Source organism: Lagenorhynchus albirostris, chromosome 10, assembly GCF_949774975.1.
Source record: "Lagenorhynchus albirostris chromosome 10, mLagAlb1.1, whole genome shotgun sequence".
NCBI classification, from domain to species: Eukaryota; Metazoa; Chordata; class Mammalia; order Artiodactyla; family Delphinidae; genus Lagenorhynchus; species Lagenorhynchus albirostris.
In genome coordinates this window covers 81,448,370-81,465,474 of record NC_083104.1, presented here as the reverse complement: position 1 = coordinate 81,465,474, position 17,105 = coordinate 81,448,370, and the positions used below count along the sequence as shown (strand labels likewise).

At 54.2% G+C, this 17,105-nt stretch overlaps 1 protein-coding gene and 1 non-coding gene across 6 annotated transcripts; both read left to right on the top strand.

Annotated features, from left to right (window-relative positions):
- The first annotated feature begins 839 nt into the window (after positions 1-839).
- Positions 840-16,538, top strand: PRRC2A (proline rich coiled-coil 2A). 5 transcript variants are annotated; one of them, XM_060163304.1, is made up of 31 exons: positions 845-996; positions 2,819-2,993; positions 3,506-3,683; positions 4,049-4,148; positions 4,243-4,315; positions 4,655-4,798; positions 4,944-5,095; positions 5,291-5,370; positions 5,520-5,662; positions 6,349-6,439; positions 6,552-6,768; positions 7,183-7,657; positions 8,232-8,422; positions 8,652-8,940; positions 9,315-9,525; positions 9,727-11,592; positions 12,103-12,374; positions 12,573-12,703; positions 12,943-13,072; positions 13,180-13,265; positions 13,462-13,695; positions 13,842-13,982; positions 14,090-14,161; positions 14,280-14,447; positions 14,648-14,730; positions 14,914-15,124; positions 15,222-15,320; positions 15,460-15,672; positions 15,786-15,880; positions 15,991-16,081; positions 16,199-16,538. In XM_060163304.1, the coding sequence occupies exons 2-31, from the start codon at positions 2,882-2,884 to the stop codon at positions 16,337-16,339; spliced, it is 6,489 nt and encodes a 2,162-aa protein (XP_060019287.1). In that variant the 5' UTR covers positions 845-996; positions 2,819-2,881; the 3' UTR covers positions 16,340-16,538. The 5 variants fall into 5 exon arrangements, with proteins under 5 accessions (XP_060019290.1, XP_060019287.1, XP_060019286.1 ...); XM_060163303.1 differs by having other exon boundaries at positions 8,646-8,940; XM_060163305.1 differs by lacking the exon at positions 845-996 and having other exon boundaries at positions 2,964-3,099; positions 8,646-8,940.
- Positions 3,176-3,306, top strand: LOC132528304 (small nucleolar RNA SNORA38). Its single transcript, XR_009543183.1, has one exon. It is a non-coding gene; the product is annotated as a small nucleolar RNA SNORA38 (small nucleolar RNA).
- Positions 16,539-17,105: the final 567 nt, after the last annotated feature.

Here is a 17,105-nt window from a genome sequence, read left to right as displayed (position 1 = left end):
CGTAGAATTAAACTCGTTGTGAAGCGAATGCAAACTGCTAATAATATCAGATATACAAATATATTCATGAAAATTGTAGATTATAAAATTAAATGCCCGTCTTAGTCATTAGTTACCACTATTTTGATGAACAGGTTATTCGTAGCCTATCTTTGTTCAAATGATTTGCATATATTATGCAAATAAGTAGAACTACCCACAGAAGGCATACGCTGTGTGATGCTCGCCCCTGGCCCCTTGGATTGGCCCGTCAATCCACCTTATTTGCATGACGTGATTTAATAAATGAAGGCCCGCCCCCCTGGTGCTTTCACCTCTCGCGAAGAGAAGCGTGAGTTGGGACTCTTCCCTGGTTACGTAAGCTCCGCCCTCCGGCAAAAAAAAAAAAAACCCTTCCGCCCCGTCTTCCAGCTCCGTCTCTTTCGCCGAAAGCGCCACGAGCCTAGGATCGTTTCCTTCCACTTTCGGCGTCCCTACGTCTCTCCGTTCCCATCTCTCCACAAACGCACGACGCACGCTCCGCCTCTTTCTCCCCCTATTTGTCGTGCAAATTCTGCGCCCAGGCCGACCGGCGCCGCATTCCCGCCCCCTCTACACGTCTCAACGGCCGACGCCGGGGGCCTGCCACTTCAGCCAACCGGCGTCCTAGCGCCTGTAAGTCCCTCCTCTTTATGCAAATAGCCTATATCAGCTTCGCACGCTCTGCCTTTTTTAATAAGGATAGCCCTGGAAGTAAAGAGGGATAGGGTAGAAAGCTCCCCGCCCTTTATGCAAATTAAGGGGCGTGTTTATGCGCGGTGGGAGGCGGCGGGGGGGCGCTCCCGGGGGTGGCGGTTGCCCGGATGGGCCGTTAGTCGGGGCCCAGCCGCGGAGTGAGCGAGGGAGACGGGAGGAGCCGAACCCGGCGCCATCCGCCGCCATCCGCCCCCGCCCCACCGCCATCCCACCCCGGGGAGCCCCTAGGCCCCGGTCCCGGACCCCCGCGCACCCGGCCAGGTGAGTCTGGGCGAGCCGAATGCTAACGCCCTTTTCCGGCGCGGGAGCAGCGGTGGCAGCGGCAGCAGCGGCGGTGGCGGGCCGGGGGGAGGAGAAGCTGCCATTAGCCGCCGCCATTTTGTCCTCCTGCTGCCGGGCCCTGCCTGCCCCTCCCCCTCCGATACTCCCACCCTGGGACCCGCACTTCCAGCCCTTCTCTGAGTCTATGGCCTGCCCTTACCCACTCACCTTATGGCTTCATGGGGCGAACCCCCACTCCTGGGCCGTAACCCCCCCCGCCCCTCGTTGCGCTCCTGGCCTTTCACCCGTATTTGTGGTCCCCTTCCCTGCCGCCGCTCTAGGGTGGGCCTCGCCTGACTGTCCTCTTCTCCAAGAGTCTCCCTTCCTTCAGTGGACCCCTCCCATCATCCAGCGCTAAGGTTCCCCCTTCTTGACGCCCCACTTCGCGTCGAGTCACTCCCACTCTGGAGCCCTGCTTTTATCCCGCATCTGTGCTTTCTACGTTCCTCAATTTCTTTTCTGCTTTTTTCATGTTTCCTTTCTTATCTCCTTTCTATCCCAACCCCGCCCTTTCTCCTGGGTCTCTTGACGTTGCTCCCTTACTTTGGTCTGCATCCTTTTCCTACCATTCCCGGTTACGTGTATTATTTCCCACCTGCTTTCGTATTAATTCTCTTTTATTTTAGTTTCTTCACTATTTTTCTGTCCCTTTTTCCTTCATAAATTTATTTTCAAAGACTGGCCTCCTTAAACACCTTAAAAGCAATCCTTATCTAACCTTTCTTAAAGTTCTTGATTTGGGTTATCATCCTGGTCCCGTCTGGATGTCTCACCAACTCCCATCTCTTTCTTTTACACCATTCTCTATAAACGAATGCCTTGTCACCCAGGAACTGACCGATGTTGGAGAGTTTGGCCGGCTTGGGGAGCAAGGGGTATTAGGGAAAGAAATGACTGCCGATGTGTGTTTTTACTGGGGGTAGGAAAATGAAGTTGGTTCCGGCCTCGGCCCCATGGTTACATGGTATGCTTGAGGTGGGTCCATAATGCTTTGTTTCTCTCACATCTACATAGGGTAAACCAGAGCCCACCAGTATTTCATCTGCAGACAAAAATTTTTCCAGGAGCTGGGATGGGGGCAAGTGTAGGAAAAGACAGGCTATCCCAAATACTTGGTTCTATAGCTTGGGAGTATGTAGAGCCCCATTTGTTCCCTCAGGAGTTCTCTTGCACCAGCCCCCAGTCTGGCTGAGCAAGCTCATAAAATCCTTAAACTCTGGCATACCTTCCTGCAAACCTCCCCGGATGGGAGTGAGGCGGCTGGGAATAGAACCTGGCACACAGGAAGCTGGTATCTAATAAGTAGGGGATCTAAAGCTCTGTTCCTTACATGATGGAGCTGTATGCGTCTTTCTGGTTTTCTCTGGAGCTTGGACTTGCCCTTTTTTATTGTAGGTCTGTGAAATGATTTTGGTGGAGAGAGATTATCACTTGTGGGCATAACGAAGAGGCTGCTACACTTTATATAGACTGGTATAAAGGGAAGAGTGTTTGTATTAGGAAGATACTGGATTTTTATTTGGGTTTCCTTAGCAAGAGATGTCTAGGGAAAAGAGGGACCATGGCATTTGGGCTCTGTGGGGAGCTAAGTAGATAATGGTTGCTTAAAGCGACTGGGGTGTTTGAATAGGCTGGAGGAAGAGACACTAGAGGGCCACATATCTGGGCCCCTGATGAGAATAAAAGGGAGCCTACGAGTCTAAGCTTCTGTTGGAGTCTCTAAATGGAGCAGAGACTGAAACACTTGGTATCTGGCCCACAGGCTCCGGCACGTTTTGGGGGAGGTGCCTGCAGGACCCAACGTACTCAATGAGCTTCCAGCGCAATGTCCGATCGCTCGGGGCCGACTGCCAAGGGGAAGGATGGAAAAAAGTATTCCTCGCTCAACCTGTTTGATACATATAAGGGCAAGTCCTTAGAGATCCAGAAACCCGCTGGTGAGGGTCCTGCAATGATGTTCCTAATTATAGGAGGCTGGGCATGAATGGGGCACATATTTCAGAGCTCTTCGGAGGGAAACAACTATGGTACATACATCCAAAGGTTAGAGAAACACTAGAGACTTTCTAATTTTATCTTGGGTCCCATGGGGATGTTGCGCTTTGGGTGAACACCAGTACCCTCCTACAAAGGCGTGTCTGTGGTTTCCCGTCTTTGGACACGTAAGAATTGGAGGCAAAGAAATGTGGACTTGGAGAAGTCTGGGGCCAGCTTGCTCCCTGCAGGCTCAAGATCAACCATCCCACATAGAAGTATTGAATGTAAAGCATCTCAGCCTTCTTTCCTGATAGAATTTCAGAGGTTGCCTAGGGCAAAGGGAGGGAAGGTTTCTAGGAGAAGTTTGGTTTCTAAGAGAAGATATTGAGGATGTCTAAATGGGACCTAGGGTAGGATGCTGTCAGATCTCTTATATAAAGCATTTTTCACTCTCTTTCCACCTTTTCTCCAGTTGCCCCTCGCCATGGCCTGCAGAGTCTCGGGAAAGTTGCCATTGCTCGGCGTATGCCACCCCCAGCCAACCTTCCAAGCCTGAAAGCCGAGAACAAAGGCAATGACCCCAACGTCTCACTAGTGCCGAAAGACGGAACAGGATGGGCAAGCAAACAGGAGCAGTCCGACCCCAAGAGGTAGACAGAGACCTGGGGGACTTAGAGTTATGAATATTTTAACTTTGAACTTCAGGATGAATGGGGGCTTGGTCTAGCCCGGCCACATGAGAGTCAGAGACAAACAGGGAAGACCCTGTCCTGCCTGTTGTAGGACTCCTGTTAGATGACTGATGAATGGTACCTTTAGCTTTCTGTCAGATGTAAAGAAAGCTTGAAGAATAAAGGACAGCCTGTGCAGGGTGACGAGCTTATGGTATTTTGCCCTAATACTTTTTAAAAGTAGGGAGTAGACCTGGGTTCAGTTCCTGTCCTCCACCAGTTGGAGAAGCAGTGGAGCTGGAGCCATCTCAGACTCTAACCTTCTCATCCTACCATCCCTTCAGTTCCGATGCCTCAACCGCTCAGCCGCCGGAATCGCAGCCACTGCCGGCTTCACAGACGCCTGCCTCCAACCAACCGAAACGACCCCCAGCAGCCCCCGAGGTATCTGAAAAACTGGATGTTATTTAAGGGGCAGGGGCAAGAATGGCTTGAAGCTTCTCATCCACGTCACCATTTATTATCTCTGCTTCCCCAGAACGCTCCTTCGGTTCCAAGCGGGGTAAAGTCCTGGGCACAAGCCAGTGTCACCCATGGAGCACATGGAGATGGTGAGTGCAGGGCTGTTTGGGGAGGTCTCTTTGGGCACCATAGTAGGCAGGAGTCCTGCACTGTACCTCCACTGTACCTCCTCATTCCTCTTTGGCTAAATTTTGGATCCCATATTCAAGTTTCATGGGACACACATGAGCAAGTTTGTCTCAGAATTAACTGAAGGTGAGGAGGATGTCCCAAAACTGACCTTTTTTCTTGGGGAATGAACATGTAGTACGTAGGGGGTGAGTTTGGAGGCAGAACTGGATCTGCTACTTATCAGACCCTTCCACTCTCATGGTGCGTCCTCAGTAAATGTACTTGTGTCTCCTACTTTTGCACCTCAACATCAACAGGTGGAAGGGCATCAAGCCTACTGTCACGATTCTCTCGAGAGGAATTTCCGACCCTGCAGGCGGCTGGCGACCAGGACAAGGCTGCCAAGGAAAGGGAGTCTGCCGAACAGTCGTCTGGGCCCGGACCAAGCCTCCGCCCCCAAAGTGAGTGGCCGCCATTAGTGAGTGAATGAGTGGTTACCTTTTGGCCAGGACATTACCTTATTCCATCTCAGAGTTAGGTGCTAGCTTATTCATCTTTCTCCCCATCATTTTCAGCTATGTTCTCTCTGCCTTTTCCAAAATACAGATTCTACAACTTGGAGGGACGGAGGTGGGCGTGGCCCTGATGAGCTGGAGGGCCCGGACTCCAAACTTCATCACGGCCATGATCCCCGGGGTGGGCTGCAGCCTGCAGGCCCACCCCAGTTCCCTCCCTACCGCGGAATGATGCCGCCTTTCGTGAGTTTGGGTATCTTGTTTTGGATTGGTTGTGCTGGAAGTTAGAGAGTTAGGAATTAGGGCTTAGTCTTTGGAGGGGACACATGGAAAGCAGGGGCCTGTGACATACAGTGAGGGTGGGAGGATAATAGGTTTAGGGAGCTGGTAGGCTATTTGACTGTCCCTCTGAGCAGCTACTATTGGGCCCTTTTGCAGATGTATCCCCCATATCTCCCGTTCCCTCCGCCCTATGGACCCCAGGGGCCTTACCGATACCCCACTCCTGATGGGCCCGGGTGAGTAATCTAGGTCTGGGTTTGTGGTTGGGGACAGGGGAAGCCTATTGGGGAGGAGATGGTTTTCTAGCCAGGAGGCTCAGTCTCGTATGTGATTATACAACATGCTGTCTTTTAATCTCTTCTCCCCTTTGCTTTTTCATACATAGCCGTTTCCCCCGTGTGGCAGGCCCCCGAGGTTCAGGGCCACCAATGCGCCTCGTAGAACCTGTGGGTCGGCCTTCCATTCTTAAAGAAGATAATCTCAAAGAGTTTGATCAGTTGGACCAGGAGAATGATGATGGTTGGGCAGGTGAGTGGATACTAAGGACCAAGTATTTTTGTTTTGGTTTGGTTTTGGTTTGGGGTTTTTTTGTTTGTTTTGGTTTTTGGTTTCGTTTGGTTTTTGGCTGCACTACACAAGTTAGGAGATCTTAATTCCCCTACCAGGGATTGAACCCAGGCCCTCGGCAGTGAAAGTGTGGAGTCCTAACCACTGGACCGCCAGGGAATTCCCAAGTATTTTAGTTTTAAAAAGCAAAATCTGATGAGGAAAAAACGGGTTATACAGGACTTCTCTGGTAGTCCAGTGGTTAAGACTTCACCTTCCAGTGCAGGGGGTGCAGGTTCGATCCCTGGTCTGGGAGCTAAGATCCCACATGCCTCGCGGCCAAAAACCAAAACATAAAACAGAAGCAATACTGTAACAAATTCAATAAAGACTTTAAAAATGGTCCACATCAAAAAAAAAAAATCTTAAAAAACGGGTTGTGTGGGAGAAAAGCAGACACTGAAAGGTAGGGGAGATACGTGGAAGAAAGCCAAGTCCTGGTAGAGAACCAAGAGGAGTGAGAATGAGAGTCATGGTGGGGATCTGGATGTCAGTGGGAGGAGGGCAGTTGGCATTAGTAGTACATCCTATCACAGTTCCTGTGTTCCAGAAAATATGAGATTGGAGAGCAGAATGCTTGGGTTACCACTCTTCACTGTTCTCCTCAGGGGCCCACGAGGAGGTCGACTACACTGAGAAGCTCAAGTTCAGCGATGAGGAAGACGGGCGAGACTCCGATGAGGAGGGAGCTGAGGGCCAGTGAGTTCGGGCCCTCTGGGGAGAGGAGGGGGCTCCGTTTCTCTCATGGTAATATACTCTTAAAGGAGTTGGGTTGCAGCTGATTTTAATTCCACTGTTGGTCTGCTCACAGCAAGGAGTCCCAGTCAGCTGCTGGTGAGGAACGGCCCCCTGAAGCAGATGGCAAAAAGGGCAACTCCCCCGGCAGCGAACCACCCCCTCCCAAGACGGCCTGGGCAGAGACCTCTCGGCCTCCAGAGACAGAGCCGGGGCCTCCTGCCCCAAAGCCTCCCCCACCCCCACCTCACCGGGGCCCCACCGGGAACTGGGGCCCCCCTGGGGACTACCCAGTGAGTGTCTACAATGAGGGGTTGAGAGGGTCAGTTGTGGGAGATTAGTTTCAGCTGAGTAATTGAAGCAGTAGTAATAAGAGGAAGCTGGAGGGAGGACCGAAAATGGGCTGCAGGAAATGCAGAGCTGTGGAGCATCTCTGGAAAGGTTTGGAAAATCGTCGGTGTTAGGCGAGTCTGGGTGAGAAGAGAAACTGGGATGCCAGTTAGGAAAAACAGGGAGACCTGGATGTTTGGGTCTCTGAAAGAGAGGAAACAAGACTAGGATCATGAGTTTGTCCCTACCCTGAGAGGCCATCAGCCCTTAGGCCTGGTCTTTGCACCTGCAGCTAGACAGTTGATCAGTCTGTGAAAGCGATCATAAGAAACATAATGACTGATACCTCTGGCCCTGCTGGGTCTGCCCACTGACAGGATCGCGGGGGCCCTCCCTGCAAGCCCCCAGCACCCGAAGATGAGGATGAGGCTTGGCGGCAGCGGCGAAAGCAGTCTTCATCTGAAATCTCCCTGGCTGTGGAGCGAGCCCGGCGACGGCGAGAGGAGGAGGAACGGCGCATGCAGGAGGAACGCAGGGCAGCCTGTGCCGAGAAACTCAAGCGACTCGATGAGAAGTTTGGGGCACCTGACAAGCGGCTCAAATCGGAACCTGCTGTACCACCTGCTGCCCCTCCTGCCCCCGCTCCACCACCTGCGGCCCCCAAAGAACTCCCCGCACCTCCAGCTCCTCCACCGGCACCAGTCCCGACACCTGAAAAAGAACCAGAAGAGCCGGCACAGGCCCCTCCTGCCCAGGCCACCCCCACTGCAGGTGTGGCTCCAGCTCCCACCGTGGTGAGTGGTGGTGGCAGCACCAGTAGCACCAGCAGTGGCAGCTTCGAAGCCAGCCCAGGTATGGAGATGGTGATGGGTACCGCCAGGTGCCAGATCTCTTATCTGCTTGGGGTTGAGGGTGCAGGTGGTAAGGATGTGAGTAAAGGAAATAGAAGGCAGTTGTTTTGGTTTGTTGGACCATCGGTGGTAGGAGTGAGAAGGGTCTTTTCACTTGTATGGACATCCTAGGGGGAAAGGTTTTGTTACTTGAATTCCTGAGTAAGTAGTGACCTGAAACCACTTCCCGTAGGCCTAGAGTGGAGCAAGGCTGAAGAAAGTGTCTGTTACTTTTCATGGTCTCATGGGAAGTTAATGCCACCACCGTTGGCTTTTGAGAGACCATGAAGTGTTTTCATGGGTTTTAAATGGGATGGTCTTAACCTTTAGTGGGGGAGCTAGAGGTGAGAGCTGAAATTATGAGGGTGTTCATGGAACCTTTAGTGGGGGAGCTAGAGGTGAGAGCTGAAATTATGGGGGTGTTCATGGAACCTTTAGTGGGGGAGCTAGAGGTGAGAGCTGAAATTATGGGGGTGTTCATGGAATATCTGTCAGGGGACTAGACCACTTTGATGAGTATCTTTTCTTTCATGCAGTGGAACCCCAACTACCCTCAAAAGAGGGTCCTGAACCACCAGAAGAGGTTCCTTCTCCTGCCACGCCCCCAGCCCCAAAGGTGGAGCCCAAGGGTGATGGTGTTGGTCCTACCCGGCAGCCCCCCAGCCAAGGCTTGGGCTACCCCAAGTATCAGAAATCATTGCCTCCTCGTTTCCAGCGGCAGCAGCAGGTGAAACTAAGTTACTTCCCCTCTTAAAGGCTGCTTTTCTTGGATTTATCCTATCCATGAGTTACTTTCTGGGACTCTCTACCATTTCTCTTTCCTTTGTGTCCCCCTAGTTTCCATCTAGTCGAGGTGTTTGTCGCACTTGCCGGTTTTTGGTTTTTGTTTTGTTCATTTTTTTTGTTTGGGGCCTTTGATGCCTCTCTCATCCCCTTTTGTCTTTCCCCAGGAGCAGCTCTTGAAGCAGCAACAGCAGCAGTGGCAGCAGCATCAACAGGGCTCCGCCCCACCTGCCCCAGTGCCCCCATCACCACCACAGCCTGTGACCATGGGGGCTGTGCCAGCTCCACAGGCTCCGCCACCACCCCCCAAGGCCCTGTACCCAGGTGCTCTGGGCCGGCCCCCACCCATGCCCCCTATGAACTTTGATCCCCGCTGGATGATGATTCCTCCTTATGTGGACCCCCGGCTCCTTCAGGGCCGGCCCCCTCTGGATTTCTATCCTCCTGGTGTGCATCCCTCTGGTAAGGGGCCATAGAAGAGGGAGGGGATGGTGGACCCCTTAGTCCTGGGAAGTGGGTATCAGCATCTTGCTACGGGGATGAAGGGCCACCAATTAAGAGGGGAGCCTAGCACTGCTGAGATACCTCTTTGTTACAGAAATGAAACAGTGGTCCTTCTTTAACTGGGATTTACCTGGGTGGGGGGATTAGTTGGATTCATCTCTAGGGAAGCTTAGTGGGTAACTGTGTTTCAGGAGCGTGGGCAAGGCCCAGGAGATGGAGGTGCCGACACTGACTGGGCTGACATGGAGGATTAACTGGGGAGATGCTTTTTGGGCTGGAGGGTTTGTAACATAAAAAAGGGGGGTCTTTCTCATACTATTTTGTTTCCTCAGGCCTGGTTCCCCGGGAGCGCTCAGACAGTGGAGGCTCAAGCTCAGAGCCATTTGAGCGCCATGCACCCCCACTCTTGCGGGATCGCGGCACCCCACCAGTGGATCCAAAGTTGGCCTGGGTAGGAGATGTCTTCACCACCACACCTGCTGACCCCCGCCCACTTACCTCACCACTGCGCCAGGCTGCTGACGAGGATGAGAAGGGGATGAGGTGAGTCTGAGTAGAGAAATGGGTGGGTTTCCAGTGAAAATATCTAGGCTAGGAGAAAAGGTACTTTGGGTTATCAGTGAAGTGATAGGATTAACGTGAAAGGAGTGTCTGGGTTATAATAAAGTGTTCTCTTTCCCCATCTAGTTGGTTTTCCTCGTCTTAAGATACTTAATTTCCATTCTTTTCTGTCTCCCTCTTCAGGAGCGAGACCCCTCCAGTACCTCCCCCACCACCCTATCTGGCCAGTTATCCGGGCTTTCCTGAGAATGGAGCCCCTGGGCCCCCAATCCCTCGCTTCCCTCTGGAGGAGCCAGCTCCCCCAGGGCCCCGTCCACTCCCCTGGCCCCCAGGCAATGATGAGGCAGCCAAGATACAAGCTCCACCACCCAAAAAGGAAACCTCCAAGGAGGAGACTCCACAGCTGACCGGGCCAGAAGCAGGTCGAAAGCCTGCCCGTGGAATTGGAGGCCAAGGTCCCCCGCCACCTCGCAGAGAGAGCCGCACTGAGACCCGCTGGGGCCCTCGTCCAGGCAGCAGTCGTCGTGGAATCCCTCCAGAGGAGCCAGGGGCCCATCCCCGCCGCGCTGGGCCTATCAAGAAACCCCCCCTGCCTGCAAAAGTCGAAGATCTGCCCCCCAAGCCCCTCGAACAGGGGGATGAAACCCCCAAGCTTCCAAAGCCAGACCCGTTGAAGACGGCAAAGGGGAAGATAGGTGGCCCCAAGGAGACCCCACCCAGTGGGACTCTTTCCCCTGCCCCAAGGCTTCGGAGGGACTATTCCTATGAGAGAGTGGGTCCTACCTCTTGCCGGGGTCGGGGCCGAGGGGAGTATTTTGCCAGAGGGAGGGGTTTTCGGGGCACCTATGGGGGACGGGGGCGGGGAGCCCGAAGCCGAGAGTTCCGTAGTTACCGGGAATTCCGAGGAGATGATGGGCGTGGAGGTGGGGCAGGGGGACCAAACCATCCTCCTGCTCCCCGAGGCCGCACTGCCAGCGAGACACGGAGTGAGGGTTCAGAGTATGAAGAAATCCCCAAGCGGCGCCGGCAGCGGGGTTCAGAGACAGGCAGCGAGACCCATGAGAGTGATCTGGCCCCCTCAGACAAGGAGGCCCCGACACCCAAGGAAGGAGTACTTACGCAGGTCCCTCTTGCTCCCCCACCATCAGGAGCACCCCCTTCACCAGCCCCAGCCCGCTTTTCCACTGCCCGAGGTGGACGAGTCTTCACTCCCAGAGGGGTGCCATCACGCCGGGGTCGAGGGGGAGGGCGGCCCCCTCCCCCCATTTGCCCAGGCTGGAGCCCCCCAACCAAGTCTCTGGCTCCAAAGAAGCCTCCAACAGGTCCTTTGCCTCCAAGTAAGGAACCTTTGAAAGAGAAGCTGATCCCAGGGCCCCTGTCCCCCATGGCCCGAGGAGGCAGCAGTGGAGGCAGCAACATAGGCATGGGTGTGGAAGACGGAGAGCGGCCCAGAAGGAGGCGACATGGGAGGGCTCAGCAGCAGGACAAACCGCCTCGTTTCCGGAGACTGAAACAGGAACGGGAGAACGCTGCCAGGGGGGCTGAGGGCAAGTCCTCTTCCCTTGCCCTTCCAGTCTCCACTCCTGGACCGGAGGAGGCCCTCACAACGGTAGCAGTGCCCCCACCACCTCGCCGGGCAGCTGCTAAGTCTCCCGATCTGTCAAACCAGAACTCAGACCAAGCCAATGAGGAATGGGAGACTGCCTCAGAGAGCAGTGACTTTGCCAGTGAGCGCCGGGGGGACAAGGAGGCTCCGCCAGCAGCACTGCTAACCCCCAAAGCTGTGGGGACTCCCGGAGGCAGTGGAGGTGGAGCTGGACCAGGCATTTCAGCCATGTCCCGTGGAGAGCTGAGCCAGAGAGCCAAAGATTTGAGCAAGCGGAGCTTCTCGAGTCAGCGGCCAGGCATGGAAAGGCAGAACCGGCGTCCAGGCCCAAGCAGCAAGTCTGGCAGTGGTGGCAGCAGCAGTGGAGGTGGCGGGGGTCCTGGAGGGAGGACCGGCCCAGGACGAGGGGACAAGAGGAGCTGGCCCTCTCCCAAGAACCGAAGGTGGGTACAGACAGGTGACTTAAGTTTATTCTTAGGGTTAAAAAGTTGGGGGAGGGGAGAAAACCTGGGGGAAAGGTGTGGTTGGGTGCTGTGGACTGGAGTGTGAGATCTGAGGGCGCAGGGTAAGCTTTTAGGCATACTAGGTTATCCATGTCTAGGTAAAGTAGCTGGAAAGCAGTTGACAGCATTGGGAACACCCATATTCCTTGCTTTCTCCTTGATCTTTACAAGTAGAATTCCTTGGAAGTGCTCAGAATTGGGGAATTCCCTGGCTGTCCAGTGGTTAGAACTCGGTGCTTTCATTGCTGGAGCCTGGGTTCGATCCCTGGCTGGGGAGCCGAGAATCCCATAAGCCGCACGGTGTGGGGGGGTGGGGGAAAGTGCTCAGAAACACCTGGATTTTAGTGCAGAGGACTGGTTCGTTGAAGGTGGAGAGGTAGAAGAGATTGGACTTGTAGGGAAGATATAACAATTCTGTGCATACTGGAACAGATGCTCTGTTTTCTTCAGCCGTCCTCCAGAGGAGCGTTCCCCAGGGCTCCCTCTGCCTCCCCCACCCCCCAGCAGTTCTGCTGTCTTCCGCCTGGACCAGGTTATCCACAGCAACCCTGCTGGCATCCAACAGGCTTTGGCCCAGCTCAGCAGCCGCCAAGGAAGTGCAGCTGCACCAGGGGGCCACCCAAGGCCCAAGCCTGGGCCTCCCCAAACCCCCCAAGGCCCTTCCCCTCGGCCCCCAACCCGGTATGACCCTCAGAGGGCCAACAACAATGACGTCAATTCGGGTAAGCTGGAGGGGCTGAGGGTGCAAATGTCTCCATCCCCAGAGAAGGCCAGGTGCTGAAGGGGGAGGAATCTGGCCTGGGAGCCCTGATGCTGGGTGTCTGCACTGAGGGTGGAAGGGTTGGGAGGTGGAGTACAGAGGGAAAAACTCGGTTCAGTGATAGAGCAAGACATGCTGACGGATTTCCCCTTTTCCCCAGACCCCCACTTGGAGGAGCCAGGGCCGATGGTCAGGGGGGTGGGCGGGACTCCCCGGGACTCTGCCGGGGTTAATCCCTTCCCCCCCAAACGGCGAGAGCGGCCTCCCAGAAAACCGGAGCTGCTGCAGGAGGTGAGGGATGGGGCTTGAGGTGATGTTTCACTGCTCTCACTTTCAAAGGTTTTCACTTACGTTTTCTTCACTCTTTTTCCTATTTCTGTCATTGTGTTTTCACCCCAAATTCTCAGCGTTAGTCGCTGTTTATCTCCCACGTCTCCCTTCTTCCCCACACCTGGGGCACTCTGTCTCAGGTGCTTACATTCCCCAGTTCCCACCTCATTCATGTTTTGCTTCTGGTCTCTCACCTTTAGGAATCTTTGCCACCTTCTCATAGCTCTGGATTCTTGGGCCCCAAACCCGAGGGCCCAGGCCCTCAGGGAGAGTCCAGAGATGCAGGAACAGAGGCCCTGACCCCTCACCTCTGGAATCGTATACATACTGGTGAGTTAAGCTGAGCAGAAGGAAAGGACTGTGTTAGAGGGCTTAGAGAGCGAGGCGCGCCGCAGAGCCATCTTCTCTCACTCCTGTTGTGTTGGTGCTCCTCCCAGCCACTAGCCGGAAGAGTTACCAGCCTGGCTCCATGGAGCCTTGGATGGAACCCCTGAGTCCTTTTGAGGATGTGGCTGGCACAGAGGTAAGTGAGGGTGGGAAGGAATGTCTGAGCTGGGATTTTATTGAACACTGGTCATACTTCCCCACCTATGCTGGGATGAGTATGGGGCTGTTGCATCATGTAGCTGCCTACTTTGTGTAGTTTGTCTATGTGTGTACCACAGTCAGGTATTGGGGTGGTTTCTACTCTGACCTAACTCCTTCTCCACTCCTCTCAGATGAGTCAGTCTGACAGTGGGGTGGACCTGAGTGGGGATTCTCAGGTGTCATCAGGTCCCTGCAGCCAGCGAAGTTCCCCTGATGGAGGACTCAAGGGGGCAGCAGAGGGGCCCCCCAAGCGGTCTGGAGGCCCCTCCCCCCTGAATGCTGTTCCTGGTGAGGGTCCACCTGGCTCTGAACCCTCTGAACCTCCTAGGAGACGGCCACCTGCCCCCCACGATGGGGACAGAAAGGTAAACAACCAAGAAAGGATCAGAAGAATGTTTCTGGGACTTTGACTTTGGCCTTACCTTTGCCTCCCCTTTCCTCTGCCTGTGTGTGCTGATTGGGGCTTCCTTTTCCTTTCCCCAATCCTACTTCACTGTGTTGCCCTACTCAGGAGCTGCCCCGGGAGCAGCCTCTGCCCCCTGGGCCCATTGGCACAGAACGATTGCAGCGTACAGACCGAGGCCCAGAGCCTGGCTCCCTCCGGCCATCCCATCGACCTGGTCCTCCAGTCCAGTTTGGTACCAGTGACAAGGTCTGTGTAGGCTAGATCTGGGTGTCTTGGGTTGGGTGGACTAGAAGTGGGATGTGGAGGACACATGTCTGAATCATGGGACAATCTCTCCTGCCTCATGATCACAGGACTCGGACTTGTGCCTAGTGGTGGGAGACAGTTTAAAAGCAGAGAAGGAGCTAACGGTATCAGTCACTGAGGTAAGTGGGAGAGTGAGGTTTTGGGGAAAGACCTTAGACTTCTGGAGAAGGCGTCTGGGAGTGACTTGGGCATCCAGGTTGCCCAGATAGTCCCCTTGACAAGGCTTGTCCTTCCCAGGCCATTCCCATAGCCCGAGACTGGGAGCTGCTCCCCAGTGCTTCTGCCTCAGGTGAGCCACAATCCAAGAACCTGGGTTCTGGGCACTGTGGCCCAGAGACCAGCTCCTCAGGCCAACGCTTGTACCCTGAGGTCTTCTATGGCAGCCCTGGGCCTCCCAGTTCTCAGGTAGGTCCTACTTCCTATCCCAAGACCCCTTTCTGCCCCTTTCTGTAGTCTCCTAATATCAAACCTTTTCAATTTGTAGTTTTTAACACTTTTTTTTTTTGTCATTTCATTTTTCTCCCTGCTTTTGCTGTAGTGGGTGGGGTGAGTGAGCTTTTCTTGACCAGGAAAACTGGAGCTATTCCATACTTGCTCTCCTGCAGGTTTCAGGGGGAGCCATAGACTCTCAGCTACATCCCAACAATGGAGGTTTCCGCCCTGGGACACCCTCATTGCACCCTTACAGGTAAGACTAGATCTCTGTGGATCTCAGAAGGAAATGGAACTGTGTTTCAGGGGAAGAAGGAAGGGGAATACATTTCTAGGGTACCTGGCGGCTAGTGAACTTAACAGTACTGCTCAGACTAAAGGAGTAAATGACTTTGGCTTCCTGATGCCTTTCCTCCCCCTTGCCCCAATTTCTTTTCAGATCACAGCCCCTGTACCTCCCCCCAGGCCCAGCCCCACCCTCGGCACTGCTCTCTGGGGTAGCTGTCAAGGGCCAGTTTCTGGATTTCTCCCCACTGCAAGCAGCAGAGCTGGGGAAGTTGCCAGCTGGAGGAGTTCTCTACCCTCCACCTTCCTTCCTCTACTCTCCAGCTTTCTGCCCTAGCCCTTTGCCAGACCCACCCTTGCTTCAGGTAAGAAGAGGTGGGGGTGTGCTGGGCTTAGGGAGTTAGGGGTGGGGTGAAGAATGCTTTTGGGGGAGTTGACTTATTCCTCCCTGTTCCCCAACAGGTGCGACAGGATCTGCCATCCCCTTCAGATTTTTATTCTCCTCCTCTGCAATCTGGTGGCCAAAGTGGCTTCCTCCCCTCAGGGGCCCCTGCCCAGCAGGTACCTTTTATCTTCCCAGTTCCCTTTTGTTCTGTTCTCCTCCAACTTCTAGCTTTTTTTGTTACCTGTTTGGACTCTCTCCATGGTTTTCTGACATTCCTCCCTGCCCCAACACACACTCCCATGTTTCTCGTTACAGGTGCTTCTACCCATGGTGGACTCTCAGCTGCCTGTGGTGAACTTCGGCTCCCTGCCACCAGCGCCGCCTCCTGCCCCACCCCCCCTTTCTCTGTTACCTGTGGGCCCTGCTCTGCAGCCCCCCAGCCTGGCTGTGCGGCCCCCACCTGCTCCTGCTACTCGGGTGCTGCCTTCACCTGCCAGGCCCTTCGGCCCTAGCTTGGGGCGAGCAGAGGTAAGGTACAGGAACTGAAGTGCTAGGGAACCCCAAGAGTTAGGGGTAAGGATTTAGCATCTCGAGATAAAAGCGTTGAGAGGCAGGATGCTCATGAATTTTTTGTCTTTCAGCTGCACCCAGTAGAACTAAAGCCGTTCCATGATTATCGAAAACTGAACAGCAACCTTGGGGGACCTGGGTCATCACGTACTCCTCCAGCTGGAAGGCAAGAGAAGGGAATGGGGATGCAGACTGCCTATCCATCCCCAAGGACTTACTTTCTTTGGGGACCAGGGGCAGGTCTTAAGGTTGCCTCAAATGCCATTCCTCCTTCAGGTCTTTCTCTGGCCTCAACTCCCGTCTCAAGGCCCCACCTTCCACCTACAGTGGAGTCTTCCGCACCCAGCGCATCGACCTCTACCAACAGGTGAAGGAGAAAACCCTGTGGTCTCAAGTCTTAATTTAAGTCACCACCTGAGTTCCTGTCCTTTCATCCCTGACCTCCCTGTTAGACTTAACTCTTCCACATGTACCTGTCCCCCAGGCCTCCCCACCAGATGCCCTGTGCTGGACGCCGAAGCCTTGGGAGCGGACAGGGGCACCTTCTCGAGAAGGGCCATCCCGAAGGGCAGAGGAGCCTGGGCCCCGAGGGGACAAGGAGCCTGGATTGCCCCCACCCCGCTGAGGGAGTGCCCTTTGCCCCCCACCCCCACCCCGGGGCTTGTATATAGATTATAAATATATAAGGGGGAAAGGGGCGGGTGGGGAGGGGTTGTGGGGCTGGGGCCTCGCTTCCCCTCCTCCCCCCTCCCCTGGTCCCCTATCCCTGGGGCCGTTTGTTAAAAAAGAATAATAAAAGGATTAAAAAAATATTTCCAAAATGATTTTGGGGATGGGTCAGTTGTTTGCAATCTCCTGTGTCATAGTTCAGTGCCACGTGATCTGTAGAGTGGTTTCAGTCAGGGAACCATTTCCCATTTACCTCAGTGATGTAACAGAACTACCTCAGAACAAACTTTTGTTGTATCTTTAAAGTTCTGTGGGGCAGGAATTAGAGCTGGGCTCCCTTGGGCAAATCTTGTGCCAGTGAGTGAGGTTGGTTGGTAACCAGTCAGTCAGCACCTGAGAGCTCCTTGGTCCTATAGGGCTTTTGCTCACATGTCTGGGGCCATGGTGGGACATCTGGAAGGCAGAACTCCATTGGGTTGTCAACCACTGTCTCTGCATGGCTTCTCTGGCAAGATATCCTGAGTCATAAGGCCTTTTAATGTCCCTCCCTGAGTCAGTGTTCCAAGAGGTCTGGGCAGAAGCTGCAAAGCTTACAACCTGGCCTTAGGTTTCTGCCACGTTCTATTTGCCCAGCACAAACTAGCTAAAAAGGGGAAGGGACAGCAGAGAATTTGCAGCCACATGTCCCTTTGGTCGTGTCTACAAAGAAAGGAAGTGCCTTT